Below are 17,011 nucleotides of genomic sequence, written 5' to 3'. Positions count from 1 at the left end.
CGGGTTTTAATTTATTTAAAAATTATTAATAAAATTTTTATTGATAATTTTATTAGTAATTTGAAATGTTAGAAATGTGAAAGGATTTAACTTTTTTTAAAAACATTATCATCATTTCTATCAGAAATTGCTAACAGAATATGTCCATCTCAATTCCTATTGGTAAACCGTGACAGAATATATTCTCCTCCATGTTATCTCGCTTTTTTCTATTTTTCTGATAGTATATACATTATGTGTGATCAATATTATTATTTTTAAATGTATTTTTTAATTGAAAATATATTGAAATAATATATTAAAAAAATGTATTTCTAATAGCAATATATCAAAATGAACTGTATTATTTCCTCCTTCGATCTTCCTCCGCTCTTTAATTTGATATTTTTCTGGGTAGATAAAATAACAATTGATGCCATAGAATATTGATCCATTGTTTAACGTGATTTGCAGGTACAGAAGAACATGGCACATTATGACACCAACAGCTAAATCTTTATTGGATTTACATGTTGGTATTGAATCTGTAAGAGTTCACAATATCACCATTTAAGGCTACCGAGTTAAAAATAAAAACTCTTGCAGATGGTTTCAAGTTTCCATACCCCGCCCGTGTACATTGTTCCCGCTGAGATAGGCACTTCTGACAGTTCCATCATCACAAAAGGGCTTTTCGAGTTTCACTTTGTCCGAAGGCGCAGGAAACTGTAATTTCTTTATGAGTACTAGCATCTAATTGAGATTAATTAGAAAATCAATAATAAGACTCGGATGCAAAAAATCAATAATAAGAAATTCTCCCCCCTTTTATTCCACGAGTAAAATGAAAGAAAATTAACAATTATTGCACGTAATTAACAACACACTTTGAATAATTAATATTACATGGATTCAATATATAGAGAGATCCACATGAGATGGTTCAAAAAAATGTTAACTTCCCCATGTGAGTCTCTTAATTTCTCCTAACTCAAGACACTAATATATGAACTTGAGGTCACTGTCAGTAATGTCTTCAGGCAACAACAGAAGAACATGAATTAAATATCATGAATGGACAAAAGAATGATAATGGCTGGCTTGATCTTGGACTAGGCTATTCAGCAAAGCTCCATAGACGAATATCGCCTTCGTAGAAATCATCGATCATCGGTGGATTGAATGAGACCCCATTGAACATTTGATCAATATACTTTGGTGATTGTAATCCATCAAAATTGTACCAAGAATCTAGCATTGGAATTGGTTCATTGTCGGTCTCAAACGATTCCATTAGTGACATATAATCATCTGGCTGATCGGACGGTGAGGAAACCATTGACGGGGACGATAGGATTGATGATGATGACGAGGAGGAGGAGGAAGGAAGAGGAAGTGACGATACTTGAGGGGTGGTGGGATTGTCTTCAGAGCTATTAGCAGCAGCTGCAGCCACTCTCTGAATGGACTTGGGGGACATCACAGCGTCAGGAATGTAATGTGAGGGAGTAATAGGAAAGTTGAGATTGGCCGAAGAGCCCTTAAGACATAAAAGTGCAGCATCATAGGCTCTAGCAGCAGCTTCAGGAGTTGAATAAGAGCCTAACCATATTCTTGTTTTTTGATTTGGTGCCCTTATCTCAGAAACCCATGAGCCCCAACTTCTCATTCTAACTCCCTTGTATTTCTTCTTCTTGCATGCTGATGAAGATGTTGGCATTGGCGTTGAAGTCTCTGACTGGATCTTGTGCTCGTTCTTCACCATTGTCGGATGGAGAGTAATATAGTTTTTTCAGCCGTAAAAGATCAAAGGCTCTGAACCAATAAAGAGCTGGGATGGATCTGTTAATTTGTTGAAGGATGATGAATGAATGCTTCGGTGAACAAAAAGATTTTGAAGGAGTCTTCTGTTTTACTCTTTGGGCAACTTGTTGTAATCTTTATTCTTCTTGTTGTTCCTATGAAAGTGTGGAAACAAAAGTGTCTATATATATATAGATGGTGTAGGTTCGAGTTTCTAAGCATAGCAGACCCCTCCAGTGAAGGAACAGTATGTCCATACATGAATACAAAATGGGTGACAGATATTTTCAAGCTTATAAAAATGGAAAATTGATTTCTCGGAAAATGACTTGTCTGTCCAGCAGTGGTCAAAATCACTCCAGTTCATGGAGTATACGCGTAAAAAAAACAAAGTAAACATCAATGAAGAGAAACGTCGATCGAGTGCCACAGAAAATAGCTAGCAAGACTAAATTTAATTATTGGCAGATGTCTTTTTAATATATATATATATATATATATATAGAGAGAGAGAGAGAGAGAGAGAGAGAGAGAGAGAATGTGTACTTGATGGTCAAATTAATCAAAGAATTTAATTACTTCATATATCTATTTATTTTATCTTGAGAAGATCAATATTACAGCTAGATATATAGTTATGGAATTGGTCAAATTACTTATGAAGCCAAATTGCTTACTTGTTTAAACCAATATGGCCTTAAACACTATCCAAAGATTAATTATATATGGTCTTGGGCTCTAATTACTTTTAGCAGGGTGGCGTGCTATCCTCTGACTAAAATAGTTAACAAGCAATTCTTCAGAAAACCATTAACCCAGTTTCGCGACTTTTTTGGCTAGACGTAACCTCCTTGCACTTGCAAATGACATTTTTTTATATTTTGATCAGCATTGACTAGTTTTTCCAACGACAACCACAGGGTAACTTTGAGAAGAAAAGGCATCGATCAATCCAGGCATCGAGCAGCCTACAACCCACATGCACCAATCAGAAACCAGCATGGAAAGTTTGTAAAAGCCCTTGAACCTTGATCTAGCCTGGCTCCATGGCAAGTCACCCCTTCGTGCGATCCTAGCCCAGTTGACCCCCAAAAGAATCAGAATAAAAGATTGCAACAAATCAAAGAGAAAAAAACTCAAGGGCAAATATGTACTTGTCTCATAGCATTCTGTATCGATATTCAGGTGCAACCGTGATTCTTCGAATGGGAAGTCATTGACCAAAGCAACGGTGTTTTTGCGTGTAAAAATATTTTTGAAAATTTTGATTTTTTTTAAATTAATATTTTTATATTTTTATTATTATTTTAATGTGTGTATAAAGATAAATTTTAAAAATAAAAAATTATTATTTTAATATATTTCAAAATAAAAATTATTTAAAAAAGAAATCGTACATCAGAGTCTCAGACATCAGTCCCAGCTGTCGCTCCTCTGTCATGCAATGCAAGCTCTAAAACCGCGTCCTGCAAATTGCCCTCTTATCTCAAAAAAAAAAAAGAAAAAAAAAAAGTGCTTCCAAAACTACCTGATGGCTATCGCCTAGGTCATGCTTACGACTGCAACACTTGACTTTATAGGCATACAAGTTAATGTGTTTTATTTTTTTTAATAAATTCTATGAGTTTTTTTTTCTATAATAAATGATATCTTCAAATTAGATTGGATAAGATTAACTTCCATTCGATAAATTTTTTTTTGAAAATACAATTGAATTGATGTATTCAAATTATCTTAGACATTATTTAAGATTAACTTTCATTTTAAAATAAACTTGTCACATTGAACTGAAAATAATTTTATACAATTTTATATGGCACGGCAAAATCATAATCAATTTTTTTTTCTCTAAGGAAAGGGCAGTGCCAGCACACGTACACGGGGCACGCCCTTTTTGGGGACAAATTACCCTTTTTTCCATGTTGGGCCATAGTATTTGAAGTTACTTTCGCACTTTGAATCATAGATATTAAACCGAGTAGGTTAATCTAAGATTCAGTTGATTTAATGATTACACCAGTTTAGATAAGGTAAAATATTGGGATAAGTAAAAACTTGAAAAAATTTAATTCACCTGTGATTCGGGTAACGCAACAAAAACTTGGTTGGGATTTTTTTTTTAAAAAAAAATTTCTCCTAATCAGATATCTTTTTTTTAGTTGATTATTAATCCTTTTTAAAGTTTACTATATAAATACTAGAAGAATATTTTATTTTTTCAATATAAAATTTGAAACCTTTTAGTATATATACTCTATATTCACAAGAAAAAAATTATTTTTTTTAATATGAGATTTGAAACTTTTTAGTATATATACTCTATATTCATAAAAAAAATTATGTTTTTTCAATGTATGATAAAAAATCTTTTTGGTTTAAATACTTCAACCTATAAGGATAACATACTAATATAATATCTTTTCAATGTGGAATAAAAAACTTTTTAAAATAATTTTTTAAACTTCATTATTTATAATATGTATAGTTTATATTCATATAAATTATTTATTAATATTTTTATATAAAATTTTATTTTTTTTAATTTTTCTAGATTTTCTCGAATTAAGCTGAATCAACATGTACAATTAAAAATCCAACTACTTAGCTAGGTCAACTCGAGGTCAGTTCTGCCTCGAATTGGATATGATAACTATACATTGAATAAGTCGATATGGTGGTTTTGGTCATCGACCCCTCTCTCTCTCCAAATTATATGCACCATGCATGCAACATATGTAACTTTCAAACACAACTTGATGCGATAAGCCATTCCAGGCTCTAAATACATGCATGGCAATTTTTTGGGGCACTTACCAAAATACTATTAAAAAAATCTTTTTTATCCTAAAAATATTAAAAACATTTTTGTATTTGTATAACACCAAAAACAGAATTTTCATAAAAAAAAAATAACTCTTAATCCATTTGAATTTCTCCATAAAAAAAATTATTTTGAAGCTATACAAATTAAAAAAAAATTAGAATTTCATTGGTTTGGATAGAAATTATTTACAAGGTTTCATATTTAATATTATATTAATTTCCAAACCATATTTGAATTCATGATATTTTCATTCCATGTATAATTATTTATATTTTTTTTCATCTATAAATATGCAGTACTTTCTTTACATATTTCACTTAGCAACAATATCAATATCACAAAAACAACCATCACCACCATACCATTTTGAACCACACATCGTTATCACTATTTTTTTATTAATATAATCATCATTTTATCATCTTCTCACCGTAACTTTCATACACCTCCACAATTAAAATAATAACCATCATCTTATTACCGTCACTATTAATCATTGTCACACCTCACCACCATCACCACTACTTCTAACATTATAACTACTATTAATATCATCATTACCATAACAATCATCATCCTTATAACCTATGCTATTACAACCATAACTATCACTTCAAATGAATAATTGAAACTCAACTAATCATCCATTATTTTTTCAATTCAAAATCATTCAATCTAAATTAATATCTTTTAATTATTATCAATTCCACACAAAATAAATTTTCCTCAAATTTCCATCTTAACTATAAAATTTACAAAAAATAATCAATAATCATTAGATTATCCATCATTTCTTCAATTCTAACATACTTAAGTTACAAAATCACACTCAATTTCATCAAGTGACAAATTAAATTCATTTCTAACAAATCCGAAACAATCCCAAAAATACAAATCATACATTAATACAACAAAATTATCATTATAAAATAAGTAAAATACTTAAATATACAAGCAAGTTACAAATGCTACAAATAAATTTCAATAAATTAACTTAAAACATATATAAGTTATAATAAAAATGGATGAGCTTGCTTACTTGGTGGAGTACAACTTGACAAGAAATGAATCAAGGGAGGGAAAATGCAAATTATACATTAATGCAACAAAATTATCATTATAAAACAAGTAAAATACTTAAATATATAAGCAAGTTACAAATGCTATAAATAAATTTTAATAAATTAACTTAAAACATATATATAAGTTATAATAAAAATGGATGAGCTTGCTTTTTCGGTGGAGTAAAACTTGATAAAAAATGAATTGAGGGAGGGAAAATGGTGCTATTGAAAAAAGGTTGGTGCGGGTTGGGTAGATGGATTTGTGAGGAGGGTTGCTGGAATTGCTTACTTGATGGAGAGAGAGGGCTGGTATGATTGTAAAGTGAAGAAGAAGAAGAAATGTGGAAGAAGATAGGATCGTCGGGTTTTAAATCCTTTTAAAGTTACTAGTGAAATTTTTATCTCAATTTGACACGTTAATAATATCGAAAGAATTACTGACATAATTTTTTTATCCCGTCACCATTTATATCAGAAATTAGTGACAAAATTTTTATGTCAATAAACAATAATGTAATATATTTTGTGAATCTTTCACTGGTTTTTTTTCCAATTTTCCAATAGTGAAAACCGTAGCTACTCTTTTGATTGAACCGAGTAAATGATAGTTAAAGGTTTTAGGAATCAGGAAATAAACAATAGTCCTAAAAGATATATTACTCTTAATAATGAGCATGTCATCAACATCCACAAGGAGAAAGATCTGGACATTGTCTTTTCTGTACCCCTCAAAACCAAAACCAACAAAGAATTTATGGAGGCAAGAGAACCATGCATGCATGAGGAGATTTCTCGAGACGGTAAAGAGACCTGTGGAGTTTGCATATATGATTCAAATATCACTCATCAATAAACCCAGCATGGTGTTCCATGAAGATATCTTTGCAGAGAACGCCATTTAAAAAGGCTTTGTAGCTAGACTTCCAATTGCAAAGGTAAGAACGAACCTGATCGTCGCAAATTTAATTAATTAACAATCAATGTTTTTCATATAGTACTGTTGAGGAATTATTTCAACTTATAAATTTAAATTATTGAATGAAGTTTGATAAATAATGTTATATTATTCTCTTAAAATCTCTATCCTCATTCCACCGATCCATTTAAAGCTGATTTATGGTTTCAGACTCAATACAAGTCTTTCAAATTTACATGCCAAATGGCCCTTTTACACATTTTAAATTATTATGTAGTCATTCCTTTTTGCGTATTCCAATTCCCTTCGATATATATTTCCTAATATAAATAACCAAAATGCAACCATAATTATTACGGGACTTTGAAATCTAGTGCATCTCTACGAAGACAGGTCGTAGGAAGTCATCTGGCGAAATAATGAGACGATATATTAAAGGGACCGGTGTAAAGTAAATATAATTTGATAAGAGAGATCCTTTTTTGTAACTATCTAGAAGGTTGTAAGAACTTGAAATTAAAAGATTTGTTCTCTTTATAATTTTAGATTTGAACCATATAGTTGTTTATATATGATTGTTAACTTCAGGGCCTGTAAGATTAGTCGAGGTGCAAACAAACTGACCCAGACATCTACGTTAAATTAAAAAAAAAAATCTTTTCTTGTTTTTAACTTCTCGATAAACAGTAATCAGAGTATTTCAATACTAAATTTACTCAAAATTCATTCATACGCGTTCTATATAGGATATTATTAAATCTACAAGAAGAATCGGGTTCTTCAATGATAATTCATGTGTGAAAAGAATAGTGTCGTCAATCCGTACTCGACATCTCCTGCATTAACCTTTTAGCTCGCATTAAAATAAAGCCGAAAAATCACAAAAACAAGGCATCTCTCTATTTAATATGACACAAAATTAGCATGTTCCGGCCACACTCCGCCTCTTTTGTTTATTTTCAATTTGTCAGAAATCAAGGAATATGACAAGGACTTTGTTTGTTTGAAGGAAGTTCAGCAGGAAATTTCTTTGGTATCATGGGCAATGGCTCAATTTGGTTGACCTTTTTATACCACTTTAGAGGTTGTGGTTCAAACGAGCTAGTTCACCAACCATGTGCATGTCATCAAAGGCGGCTTTTCTTTATGTTTTGGGCAGCGCCATAAACTTGGTAGACAGTGTCGCATGAGCTGGTTGAACAGTGAAAACTACAAACTTCTATATGAAAAAGTCTTTAGATCGAGGAATTACTTACGGTAGTTTATTGATTTTTACTTAACCACATTCGGACTTGGAAAAGGATAGTTGTCAAAGCTAGAGAAATTTGACCAAAATGAGAGCCTGGTGACTTGTAGTATATATAGTGTTAGTAAGTAGCTGGCAATGGAATTTTACAGGAGATACAAGTAGGCCTAGCTCGCTAGCTATGCCGCAGCTTGAATTAACAAAATCTTGAAAGAAAAAAAATGTTCAGATAATAAGAAATTATTTGATATTATTATTGAACCTAGCGAGTTTATTTTATAATCTCTTGACCTGATATGATTCGACGTCTTGTATAGTTTAGATTTGAAATTAAATCGTCTTGTATAGTTTAGATTTGAAATTAAATCATGCAAAGTTGTTTGTTTTGATGTGACTCAATTAACTTAATAGATTTCAAGTCGACCAAAATAACCAATAAAAAGTATAATTTAACTTAAAAAAAATATAAAAATGATTTTTTTAATGTTAAGATGGTGACATATTAAATCAATTCGGGCTCTATGGTTCAACTCATCAAATCTACCATTCAGGTTGTGAACTTCATTGAGTTTAAGAACTTTGTTTTTTTAACTGTTTCTTACTTAATAATACAATAAAACGAATAAGCATTTGTAAAATCAAGTACAAACCAAATATCAAAATATTAATCTATTTTAATATAAAAAAATTTCATTTACAATCTCAAAACATACTCCAATCAGTCTTTTAATAAAAATAAAACCAAAATCTTAAAGACCGATCTATTTTTTGGACATGATTAGATATTCAAACCACCTTTATTAAATACCAATCTTCAAGACCAGCTCATCAACAATAAGATTGTCATTTTTTGTTGTTGAGATGCGGTTGATTGAAGATTCTCTCTTTTTTTTTTTTTTTGATGATTCTCTCTTCATTTCTCAACATTTAGAGACTAAAACATATTAAAATAAAATTTAGTACCATAACATAAATATCTACACCTAGGTTTGATATATTCTTACATGTCTAAGGAACATTGACTCTTGCGTTGTGGATTGTTGTAGCAATCCAAATGCATTTGTGTCTTTTTTTAAAAATTTTAATATAATTATTAGTCAATACAAATGGGGGATTGACATAGCAAATAATTTCAACAAAATATAGAAATCAATCAATCTACTATAAAAAAATTCAATTGTTGAAGTGTACAAGCTTAAACAAAAAATTAAAGTGAAATTCACACATATGCTAACGGGGTTCAGGATTAACAATTGGGAAAGAGAGTTTTTTACAATCACGTATATGCGCGGGGTGAAAAAATTGAAGTGAAATTCACATATACGCGCGGGGTGTTGTCCGAGCCGGCAACCTTTACTATCTCTAGTACCTCGAGAGTTTTTTACAAGCACGATTTACCTTAGCTGTGCATCTCAAGCTCTAGTTCAGCTTTGATTGCTAGCACACCAAGAAAATGAAGCAAATGACGATCCTTGTATATCAAGGCAGTAACAAAATCTATATAGATTTTATGCATTGTTCTCTTACGCAGCTCTATCTATACTTGCATTCCGCCTCGAATCCCCACCCGATGACTAAACTACAAATGGATGATGAATGAAGACACGCTTCTTCTTCAATCGTATCAAATATCCATCATATTACATGCACTTGCAATTATATATCTTATAGAAAGTAGGGTTGATTGCTTAACTGGCACCGTACCCATAACTTTCCGTACCTTCGCATATTTATGTAACGATGTAGTCCGGTAATAAAAAGTGGCGAATCGAGCCAGCAGGAAGTAGGGCCAACACAGAAGAGGCCAAAATCCAGATGGCAATATTAGACCACTGTCACTTCCCAGTGAATATAGGAAACATGCAAGAAATGGAATATTAGGGGTATGGGCGAAAGTGCAATGAAGGTTGTTCAAAGATTGGAGAAAGCTGGAGGATGAAGAGGCAAGATATGGTGGTTGCCATTGATACCCTCACGAAACCTTTTCCTCGAAGCTTCACTTACCTACTTAGTAATGGCTCACGTAATGCTTTATATATGGTTGTACTAGTATTTTTGTTAGCCAAATATATATTATATATCTTGGGAGTAGAGTGAACTTGTTGACCCAGCTCTTTAAGAGAGACGCGTACATGTAGATATATAGTGCAACAGTACTATTTTATATATATATATATATATATTCAATGGATGTTGCATTATATGTTTGGACGATTCTGGAGGACTAAAATGTCTTGGCATAAAGTGGGCGCATTTTATAGATTTTGGCCATAACAAGCTAAGATTTCAACAAGACCGTATTTCTTCCAGGTACGAATTAGCTCTACAGTTGTTAGGTTGGAATTTTGTTCCAAATACTCTTCATGTATCCAGAGTCGCACACTCTTAGATTAAAAATAGATGATATCCGTGGGCGTAGAGGCACTTGGATTTCAAATTTTGCATGCTCGGCTCATGGAAATGCAATGCAAGTCCCGATCCCGACTTACAAATCATAAATCGTGGAGACGTCGAACCTCTAGCTCCCAAGTTAACTTAATGACAGTATCTAGCTAGCTGCGTGGTGTAATTTATATTTTCGAGTTTTAGAGGTAGGTCTCGGATTCGACTCCATTCCCGTGACTAGATTGCAAACAATTCCATGTTCGCCTAAATATAATCTGATGATTGCCCTTGTTCTTTAACGATTTCCCACTGGACAGGAAAGAGGTGAGAACTCTACAGAATTGCATTGTAAAAGAGATACGGTTCCCTTGTCGTCGATCGATTCATCAGGTACTTGGTTTGCTATTTCAACAATCAACATGCTATGATTCTCCTCCCAAGTTATCTCCCGCTAAAATCTGATTTCCCTCTTTTTTCCACGAGTTATCAAAGTTGGAAGTTCGGGTTGGAAAAGAAAGTGACATCCTGCTCAATTTAATAGCAAATTTGTTTTTCCAACTACTTGATTTTGTAAAAGGATAATGTATCCAATTCATTGCAGCTTAATATGCTACTCTCTTTATTAAAGCTGGCATGAAAAATTTACTAGTCATTCTAGAAAGTAGTGGGAACAACAAATTTTGTAGCGAAATTAGCAGCACCCCTTCCTCTTTTCTTTTCTTCTCTCTACTTTCTTTTCTCCTCCTTTTTTTGCAATGGGAGGAGGAATCGCCACCAGCCCACCCTTATATCCTGATACATACAAAATATGGGAAATGGCAGGAGGAGGGGCGTCCATGCCTTGAGTGCCAAACTGCATTTATCTGCACACATATTTGCATCCCTCTGACTCCGCTGCCTTATTTAGGTACTCGAATCACGTTAGCAAATGCATGAGATGAGAACAGGGCATACGTTAGACTGAAATATTTTGAAAGAATCAGCTGTTTTCTTGTACACATTCACATTGGCAAACATTAAGGGTACCCAAACCTTCAAAATTTTAAGAATTAAAAAGAAAAGGAAAAAAGAGCTACCTCGATGCATAACAGATAACACCTTCATATATATCATCGATGAAACTTCTTTGATGTACAGTATTGAATGCCAGTTACCAGATGCATGTCATATCCACAGCCAACATTCTAATGCTATCACAGAAGTACCTTCTCACAACTCACTTTCAGATCACATTCGGGTTTAAATGATGGAATAGTAGGTCAACTATCAATTAGTGGAGTCTGTACAACGGGTTTTAATAGGTCCATATACAACGAACTCTGTTGCTCATCTTATAGATAAGCGCTCTTATTAACAAAGTGAATGATGATCATTATATCAGACTAAGAGCAATGACCAAAGAAAGATTACACTACACATAGCAAAATGATGCAAGCACATGGCATATCTTACCAGTCGTGACAACCCCGCCGCATCAAAATCAGCATCCCATGCATTGGTCCTCCTATCATGTCCAAACTGAGAACATCTATATTGAATTAGCTTCCTCAAACAAACTCAACGCAGGAATTATATGTTCATAAACCTCAATTCCTTTCAAGAATATGGTGTCCTTCAAGAACTGCAATACATCCTTACAGATGTAAGTACCAAGCATGGTATGAAACTACAAATGAGAGAATAATTTATTTGCAAACTTTACAAACCTCGTTATGATCATGGGATAAAACAGGGGTATTTGTCATTGGAGAGAATCCAAAAGTGGGAATCCCCAACTGTCTCATGAACCGTGCATCAGTAGTTGAACGCAATATTTCAGGCTTTGCAAGTTTTCCTCCAGCTGCTGCAATGGCTTGCTTGAAAACAGACCACCATGGGTTCGAATCATCTGTTGCTGTCATTAATGGGCGTCCCATATAATCTCTCAAGGGTCCTTTCTCAATTATCTATCATATAAACAAGTAATCAGACAGATTTCTCTAATGCAACCTTTACTTGTTGAGAGCCAAAAGCAATACCACCACCAAGAGCAATAAATCATGACATTCTAAACTTCTCACTTGCACTGGAATAGTCGTTAGCAGAAATGATCAAATCCTGTAATTATGTGGCTTTTAACTACAAGTGAGACTTCTCAATCAATATTCTCAGGTGAATCACAAACGAGGGACCATATCAATTACGATGAAGAAAACGAGAACAAGGTAATCCAGATCATAACATTGAATTCAAGTACCATTCCTTCACAAATTCCAGACAAATTTCTCCAGCAGTTGATGTTTGAATGTCAAAGGGACAGTAACCAAGAATATCTATTGCTGATTTAATAAAAGGATAACATAACAGACCATTGATATGGATGGTTCCATTCCCTTTGTACGTCTAGATGACATAGTTTAGCTGGTCAGTGGACCATCCCATACCAAACCTTTTGATGGAGGAGCAAATAAAAGAATTCAAAGCAGTTAAAAATCAATATTGATTTCATAAAGGGGAGCCAAGATTATTTCATGCAAAAATAAACCACATCAATCCTAGGTCTTATCTGGGATCGAGTGTTCTTTGTTTTAAGAAGAGACATTTCCATGTTTAAAGATACTCTCGATCTTCAATTGTAAAAGTCGATGCATCATTTGCAGTGGCACAAAGTACATGGATAGCATTGAAAATATTGTTATCGCTTATACAGCTTTTGCAAAGCACGATTTAAATTTTGAAAAATCCATAAAAAATAAGTATATCTAACTTGTTCTTGATATTAAAGCATTAAGAAGCATATATTGCGGGAGCACTAGTCATCTAAGCAACTATGAAGAAATTTTCTGAAGAAAAACCTTGTGCGTGTAGCACGTGGAGACCAGAAGATTGTGCATTCCATTTAAGTGCCTGTATCCATGAGAGAGCATGGCAAGTAATAAAATCATGTTTAATCTGGTTTTGCAGTGACAAGCATTAATATTGTCATCACCCACGACCAGGACCAAACTTTGGCAATATGTTAAAGCACGCAAGAAACAGCTTATGATGGTAAGAATAGCCACAAGATGACAATATGGACACGGTGAGGCAACTTTAGGCCCTAAATTGCTCTTTGGGATCCAAAATTCAGCTTTTAGGGCAATGTTTATGTGCAAGAAAATATGAATCCTGTCAAATAATGCTCTAATAAGGAATGCTTTTGACTGGTAAACTTCAAATCTCAAATAATCGGGGCAGAGTTTCAAAACAACCAAACTCTCTGAAACATTCCCAGATTCCCTACCATTTCACGAGATAAGCAAGGACCACTAGAGATTACTTCAATTAATGAGCATCAACGCATCATGGTAACCACCAATTCAAATAACAAAATGGCCTCCATCACGTTGCTAAAAAAGGGAAACAAGCAATGAATGAATTGAAAATGCCATCTAAAACTTCTGAGATTGAAGAAAAATACCCATCATGATGTTACCTCGTACGTCATGTTTCGTACAGCTGGCGCCCACTCTTCAGCAATTCTTTTCTTCATAAGATGCGGGTCCGCTGTAGGAGGCAATCGAAGATCAAACCCTGCTTCTGCCTCCGAAGGTTGCATATTCATCACAAAACCCTACACAAGCACCTCTTTATCATCAATAAAGAAACACGCTTAGAGTCCAAACAGAACAAACACAGTAGACCAAACACTCACAGTTGGGGAAGGAATCCCAGCTTTCAAGAAAACAGGATTAACTGAGATAACTTCCGAGTTCGCGGCTTTTCCAGCCTTAACAATATCAAACTGACTATCTCTAAACCTGTTGATAACCTCGATACTATCCATCAAATTCTCCATAGCTCCGTTATCATACATTCTCGACCCATGCCCAGGCACTCCTTTAGCCTTAATAATCAAATTCCAAGGCGACCTATCAGCATAAAAAACTCTAAATTCATCGTTAACTGAAGCCAGCCCTTCATCCAAAACAAACCCAACATCCAAATCTTTGAACTCTTTAGACTTGACAAACTTATCAGCCGCGTCAATCCCACCAATCTCCTCATCAGGAACAAAAGAAATGTGTAGTGTCCTTGTAGGGACAAAGTTTCTTGCTTTTAAGTTGCGGATTGCTTCTAAGTACTGAATAGCTATGCACTTGTCGTCTTGAGCTCCGCGTGCAAATATTTTTCCTTCTGGGGTTAGCGTGGCTGAGAAAGGAGGATGGGTCCATTTGGAAGGTTCAGCTGGGACAGAGTCGAGGTGGGAGTTGAAGAGGAGTGAAGGGAGAGATGGGTTTGAGCCTTGCCAGGTTATGAGAAGAGTTGGTTTGTTGGGTATGAATTCGAGAGTCTGGGTTTTGAGACCGAGGGACTGGGCTAAGGAGGTTAGAAAAGAAACTGGAGCTGTGTAGTCTGGGTTTGGATGGGCGGTGTTGAATCTCAGGTATTGCTGGTACCGGGTGATAGGGGTTTCTGGGTCTTGTTGTGGTGGTGATGTGGCGAGGGAGAGGCGCGAGGAGGGGAGGAGGAGGAGTGCGAACGAGAGGAGGAGTGAGAACGAGAGGGCGTTGACCATGGCTGGGGTGTGGGAGTGGGAGTGGGACTTGTCTTCGGCTGTGTATCCCTTGTTCAGCATCTTCAATAGGACGTTAATTGTAATCTACGGATAGGATTTCTAATTTTTTACTGATATACCATCTACTATTCAACAAATAATAATTATTTTTTTGTATTTTGATCGTTTATTACCTAAATATTATTTACTATTTAATTTAAGATGATATATATATATATATATATATATATATAATAAAATTGTATAATATTATGTGTGTGTACATAATATTAAGATTAAGGTTTGTGTATATTATATTAAATTCAATAAATAAATATATAATAAAGAACTTATGTAGAGGAGGGATCCACTTTAGTATTATCTTTCAAATATCACTCCTAAGATTTTTTAATGACTAAAATATCCTGTTTTTTTAATGTATTTTTTTTTCTAGAATTTCATAAAATATTTCTTAACCTCCATTCTCTTAATAATATATTCAACACTCATCAATAAATGAAATTTAAAATACAAGATTATAAAATAAACTCAAACTATCACATTTTAAAATGCTTTTTAATATTTAATATGACACGCAAAATGCTCCGGCCATACACTGCCTCTTTTGTTTATTTTCAATTTGTAAGTAATCAAGGAATACGACAACAACTTGTTTCTTCGAAGGTAGTTCAGAGGAAAAATTTTTTTTTTTTTTTTATTTTTAATATTAATATTCGGGTCAATTTATGCGCATTTTAATTAATTTTATAGGTTTTAAAATTAACGATCATATAAGTCTTTAGTGAATTTGAGGTTTATAAAACTAAAACTAGTAATTTTTAAAAAGAAAACTTGTGACATTACCAGTTAAACCATATCCTTTAAATTTAATTTCCTTAATATTACCGGCAATGGCTCAATTCAGTTGACTTTTGTATACCACTCTGGAGGTTGTGGCTCAAACCAGCTAGTTGACCAACATCATATCAAGAAAATATTTAATTTTTTTTTAATGATTGAAATTATTAAAATTCTATCCTTTTTTTATACATTTCTTTTTAAAAAAATCCATGACATTTTTATCAACAAGCTGATTTTTTTGAATAAAAACTCAAAACAATTCAAATTATTTAAATTTTAAAAGAAAAAAATATTTTCTTTATCCAGAACTCTCTATTTACTATTCTTTTTTTTATTATTTTATGAAAAATATCTTATTAAAACTATTTTTCTCATGTAAGATCTTGAACCGATTTTCACTAAATAAATAAAAAATAATAAGAAAAATATTAAATATTAAATAAAAAACTAATATAAAAAATTGATGATAATATATATATATATATATATATATATTATTCTCAACGAGCATTTTTTAAAATATCGTGCATATTATTTTCTTGTGTAATTATAAAAAAATTATAGATATAACCATAAAAAGTGACAATCTTATTTTTTTAAAATGTGGTATAATTGAATGATTTTTAAATTATAATTGTAATTATTTATTTAAAGATGATTTTATTTTAAGATATATTTTTTTATAAAAAAAAATAGAAGAGACAAAAGTTAACCTAATGACAGTATCCAGCTAGCTGCGTGGTGTAATTTATATTTTATAGAGTTCAGAGGAAGGTCTCGGATTCGACTCCATTCCAGTGACTAGATTGCAAACAATTCCAGGTGTTGGGCCACTTATCCGGCCCACTGCTCTTGATTTATGGATCTAGAAATCTCATTTTTCAGAATTTGCCTGCTATAGTGCCGCTTGCCTTTGTACTTTAACGATATCCCAAGAGATAGGAAAGAGGTGATACGGCATTATTACAGTGTAGGTAAGCGTTTGGTATTTTTTATATTTGAATTCTTTTATATTTTTTTTATATCAACATATTAAAATCATAAAAATACAAAAACAATATTTATTTAAAAACAAATACACTTTTAAAATAAAATACACACCAAACACAGTTGAAAACACAGTACCAAGCAGCGACAAAAGAGAAAACAGTTCCCTTATGGTCAATTTATCAGTAGGTTTGCTATTTGAACAATCAACATGCTATGGTCTCCTCCTACGTTATCTCCTGCTAAAATGTAGTCACTGATTTCTCTTTTTTCCACGAGTTATCAAAGTGGGAAGTTCAGGTTGGAAAATATAGTGACCTCCTGCTAAATTTATAGTGACCTCCACCATTTCTCTCTCTCTCTCTCTTTTTTGTTGCAACGGGCAAGGCCCGAGCCCAGATACTAACCAGGCATCGCCACCGGCCCACAG

The 17,011-nt window shown here is 33.1% G+C and overlaps 2 protein-coding genes across 3 annotated transcripts; both read right to left on the bottom strand.

Moving 5' to 3' along the window:
- Nucleotides 1-785: 785 nt before the first annotated feature.
- Nucleotides 786-2,035, bottom strand: LOC133692937 (ethylene-responsive transcription factor ERF014-like). The gene has a single exon (XM_062114118.1). It carries the CDS (start codon nucleotides 1,742-1,744, stop codon nucleotides 1,097-1,099), a length of 648 nt encoding a protein of 215 aa, XP_061970102.1. The 5' UTR covers nucleotides 1,745-2,035; the 3' UTR covers nucleotides 786-1,096.
- An 8,715-nt stretch (nucleotides 2,036-10,750) lies between these two features.
- Nucleotides 10,751-14,828, bottom strand: LOC133692661 (uncharacterized). 2 transcript variants are annotated; one of them, XR_009841976.1, is made up of 5 exons: nucleotides 13,891-14,828; nucleotides 13,672-13,809; nucleotides 11,924-12,163; nucleotides 11,670-11,838; nucleotides 10,751-11,115 (listed from the first exon to the last, which is right to left on the bottom strand). XR_009841976.1 is itself a non-coding variant. In XM_062113761.1 (4 exons), the coding sequence occupies exons 1-4, from the start codon at nucleotides 14,812-14,814 to the stop codon at nucleotides 11,746-11,748; spliced, it is 1,395 nt and encodes a 464-aa protein (XP_061969745.1). In that variant the 5' UTR covers nucleotides 14,815-14,828; the 3' UTR covers nucleotides 11,303-11,745. The 2 variants fall into 2 exon arrangements, 1 of the variants encoding a protein (XP_061969745.1); XM_062113761.1 differs by lacking the exon at nucleotides 10,751-11,115 and having other exon boundaries at nucleotides 11,303-11,838.
- Nucleotides 14,829-17,011: the final 2,183 nt, after the last annotated feature.

The sequence above is a fragment of the Populus nigra genome, chromosome 4 (genome assembly GCF_951802175.1).
Source record: "Populus nigra chromosome 4, ddPopNigr1.1, whole genome shotgun sequence".
Taxonomy (NCBI): Eukaryota; Viridiplantae; Streptophyta; class Magnoliopsida; order Malpighiales; family Salicaceae; genus Populus; species Populus nigra.
The sequence above is the reverse complement of the archived record's forward strand: the minus strand, read 5'-3'. Positions and strand labels throughout refer to the sequence as shown.

Coding starts and splice junctions, on each gene's coding strand:
- LOC133692937 (XM_062114118.1), bottom strand. CDS start 1,744: ATGGTGAAGAACGAGCACAAGATCCAGTCAGAGACTTCAACGCCAATG.
- LOC133692661 (XM_062113761.1), bottom strand. CDS start 14,814: ATGCTGAACAAGGGATACACAGCCGAAGACAAGTCCCACTCCCACTCC. Junction 13,810..13,890: donor CTGGGATTCCTTCCCCAACT/GTGAGTGTTTGG, acceptor GTGCTTGTGTAG/GGTTTTGTGATGAATATGCA. Junction 12,164..13,671: donor TACGAAACATGACGTACGAG/GTAACATCATGA, acceptor TTTATATGATAG/ATAATTGAGAAAGGACCCTT.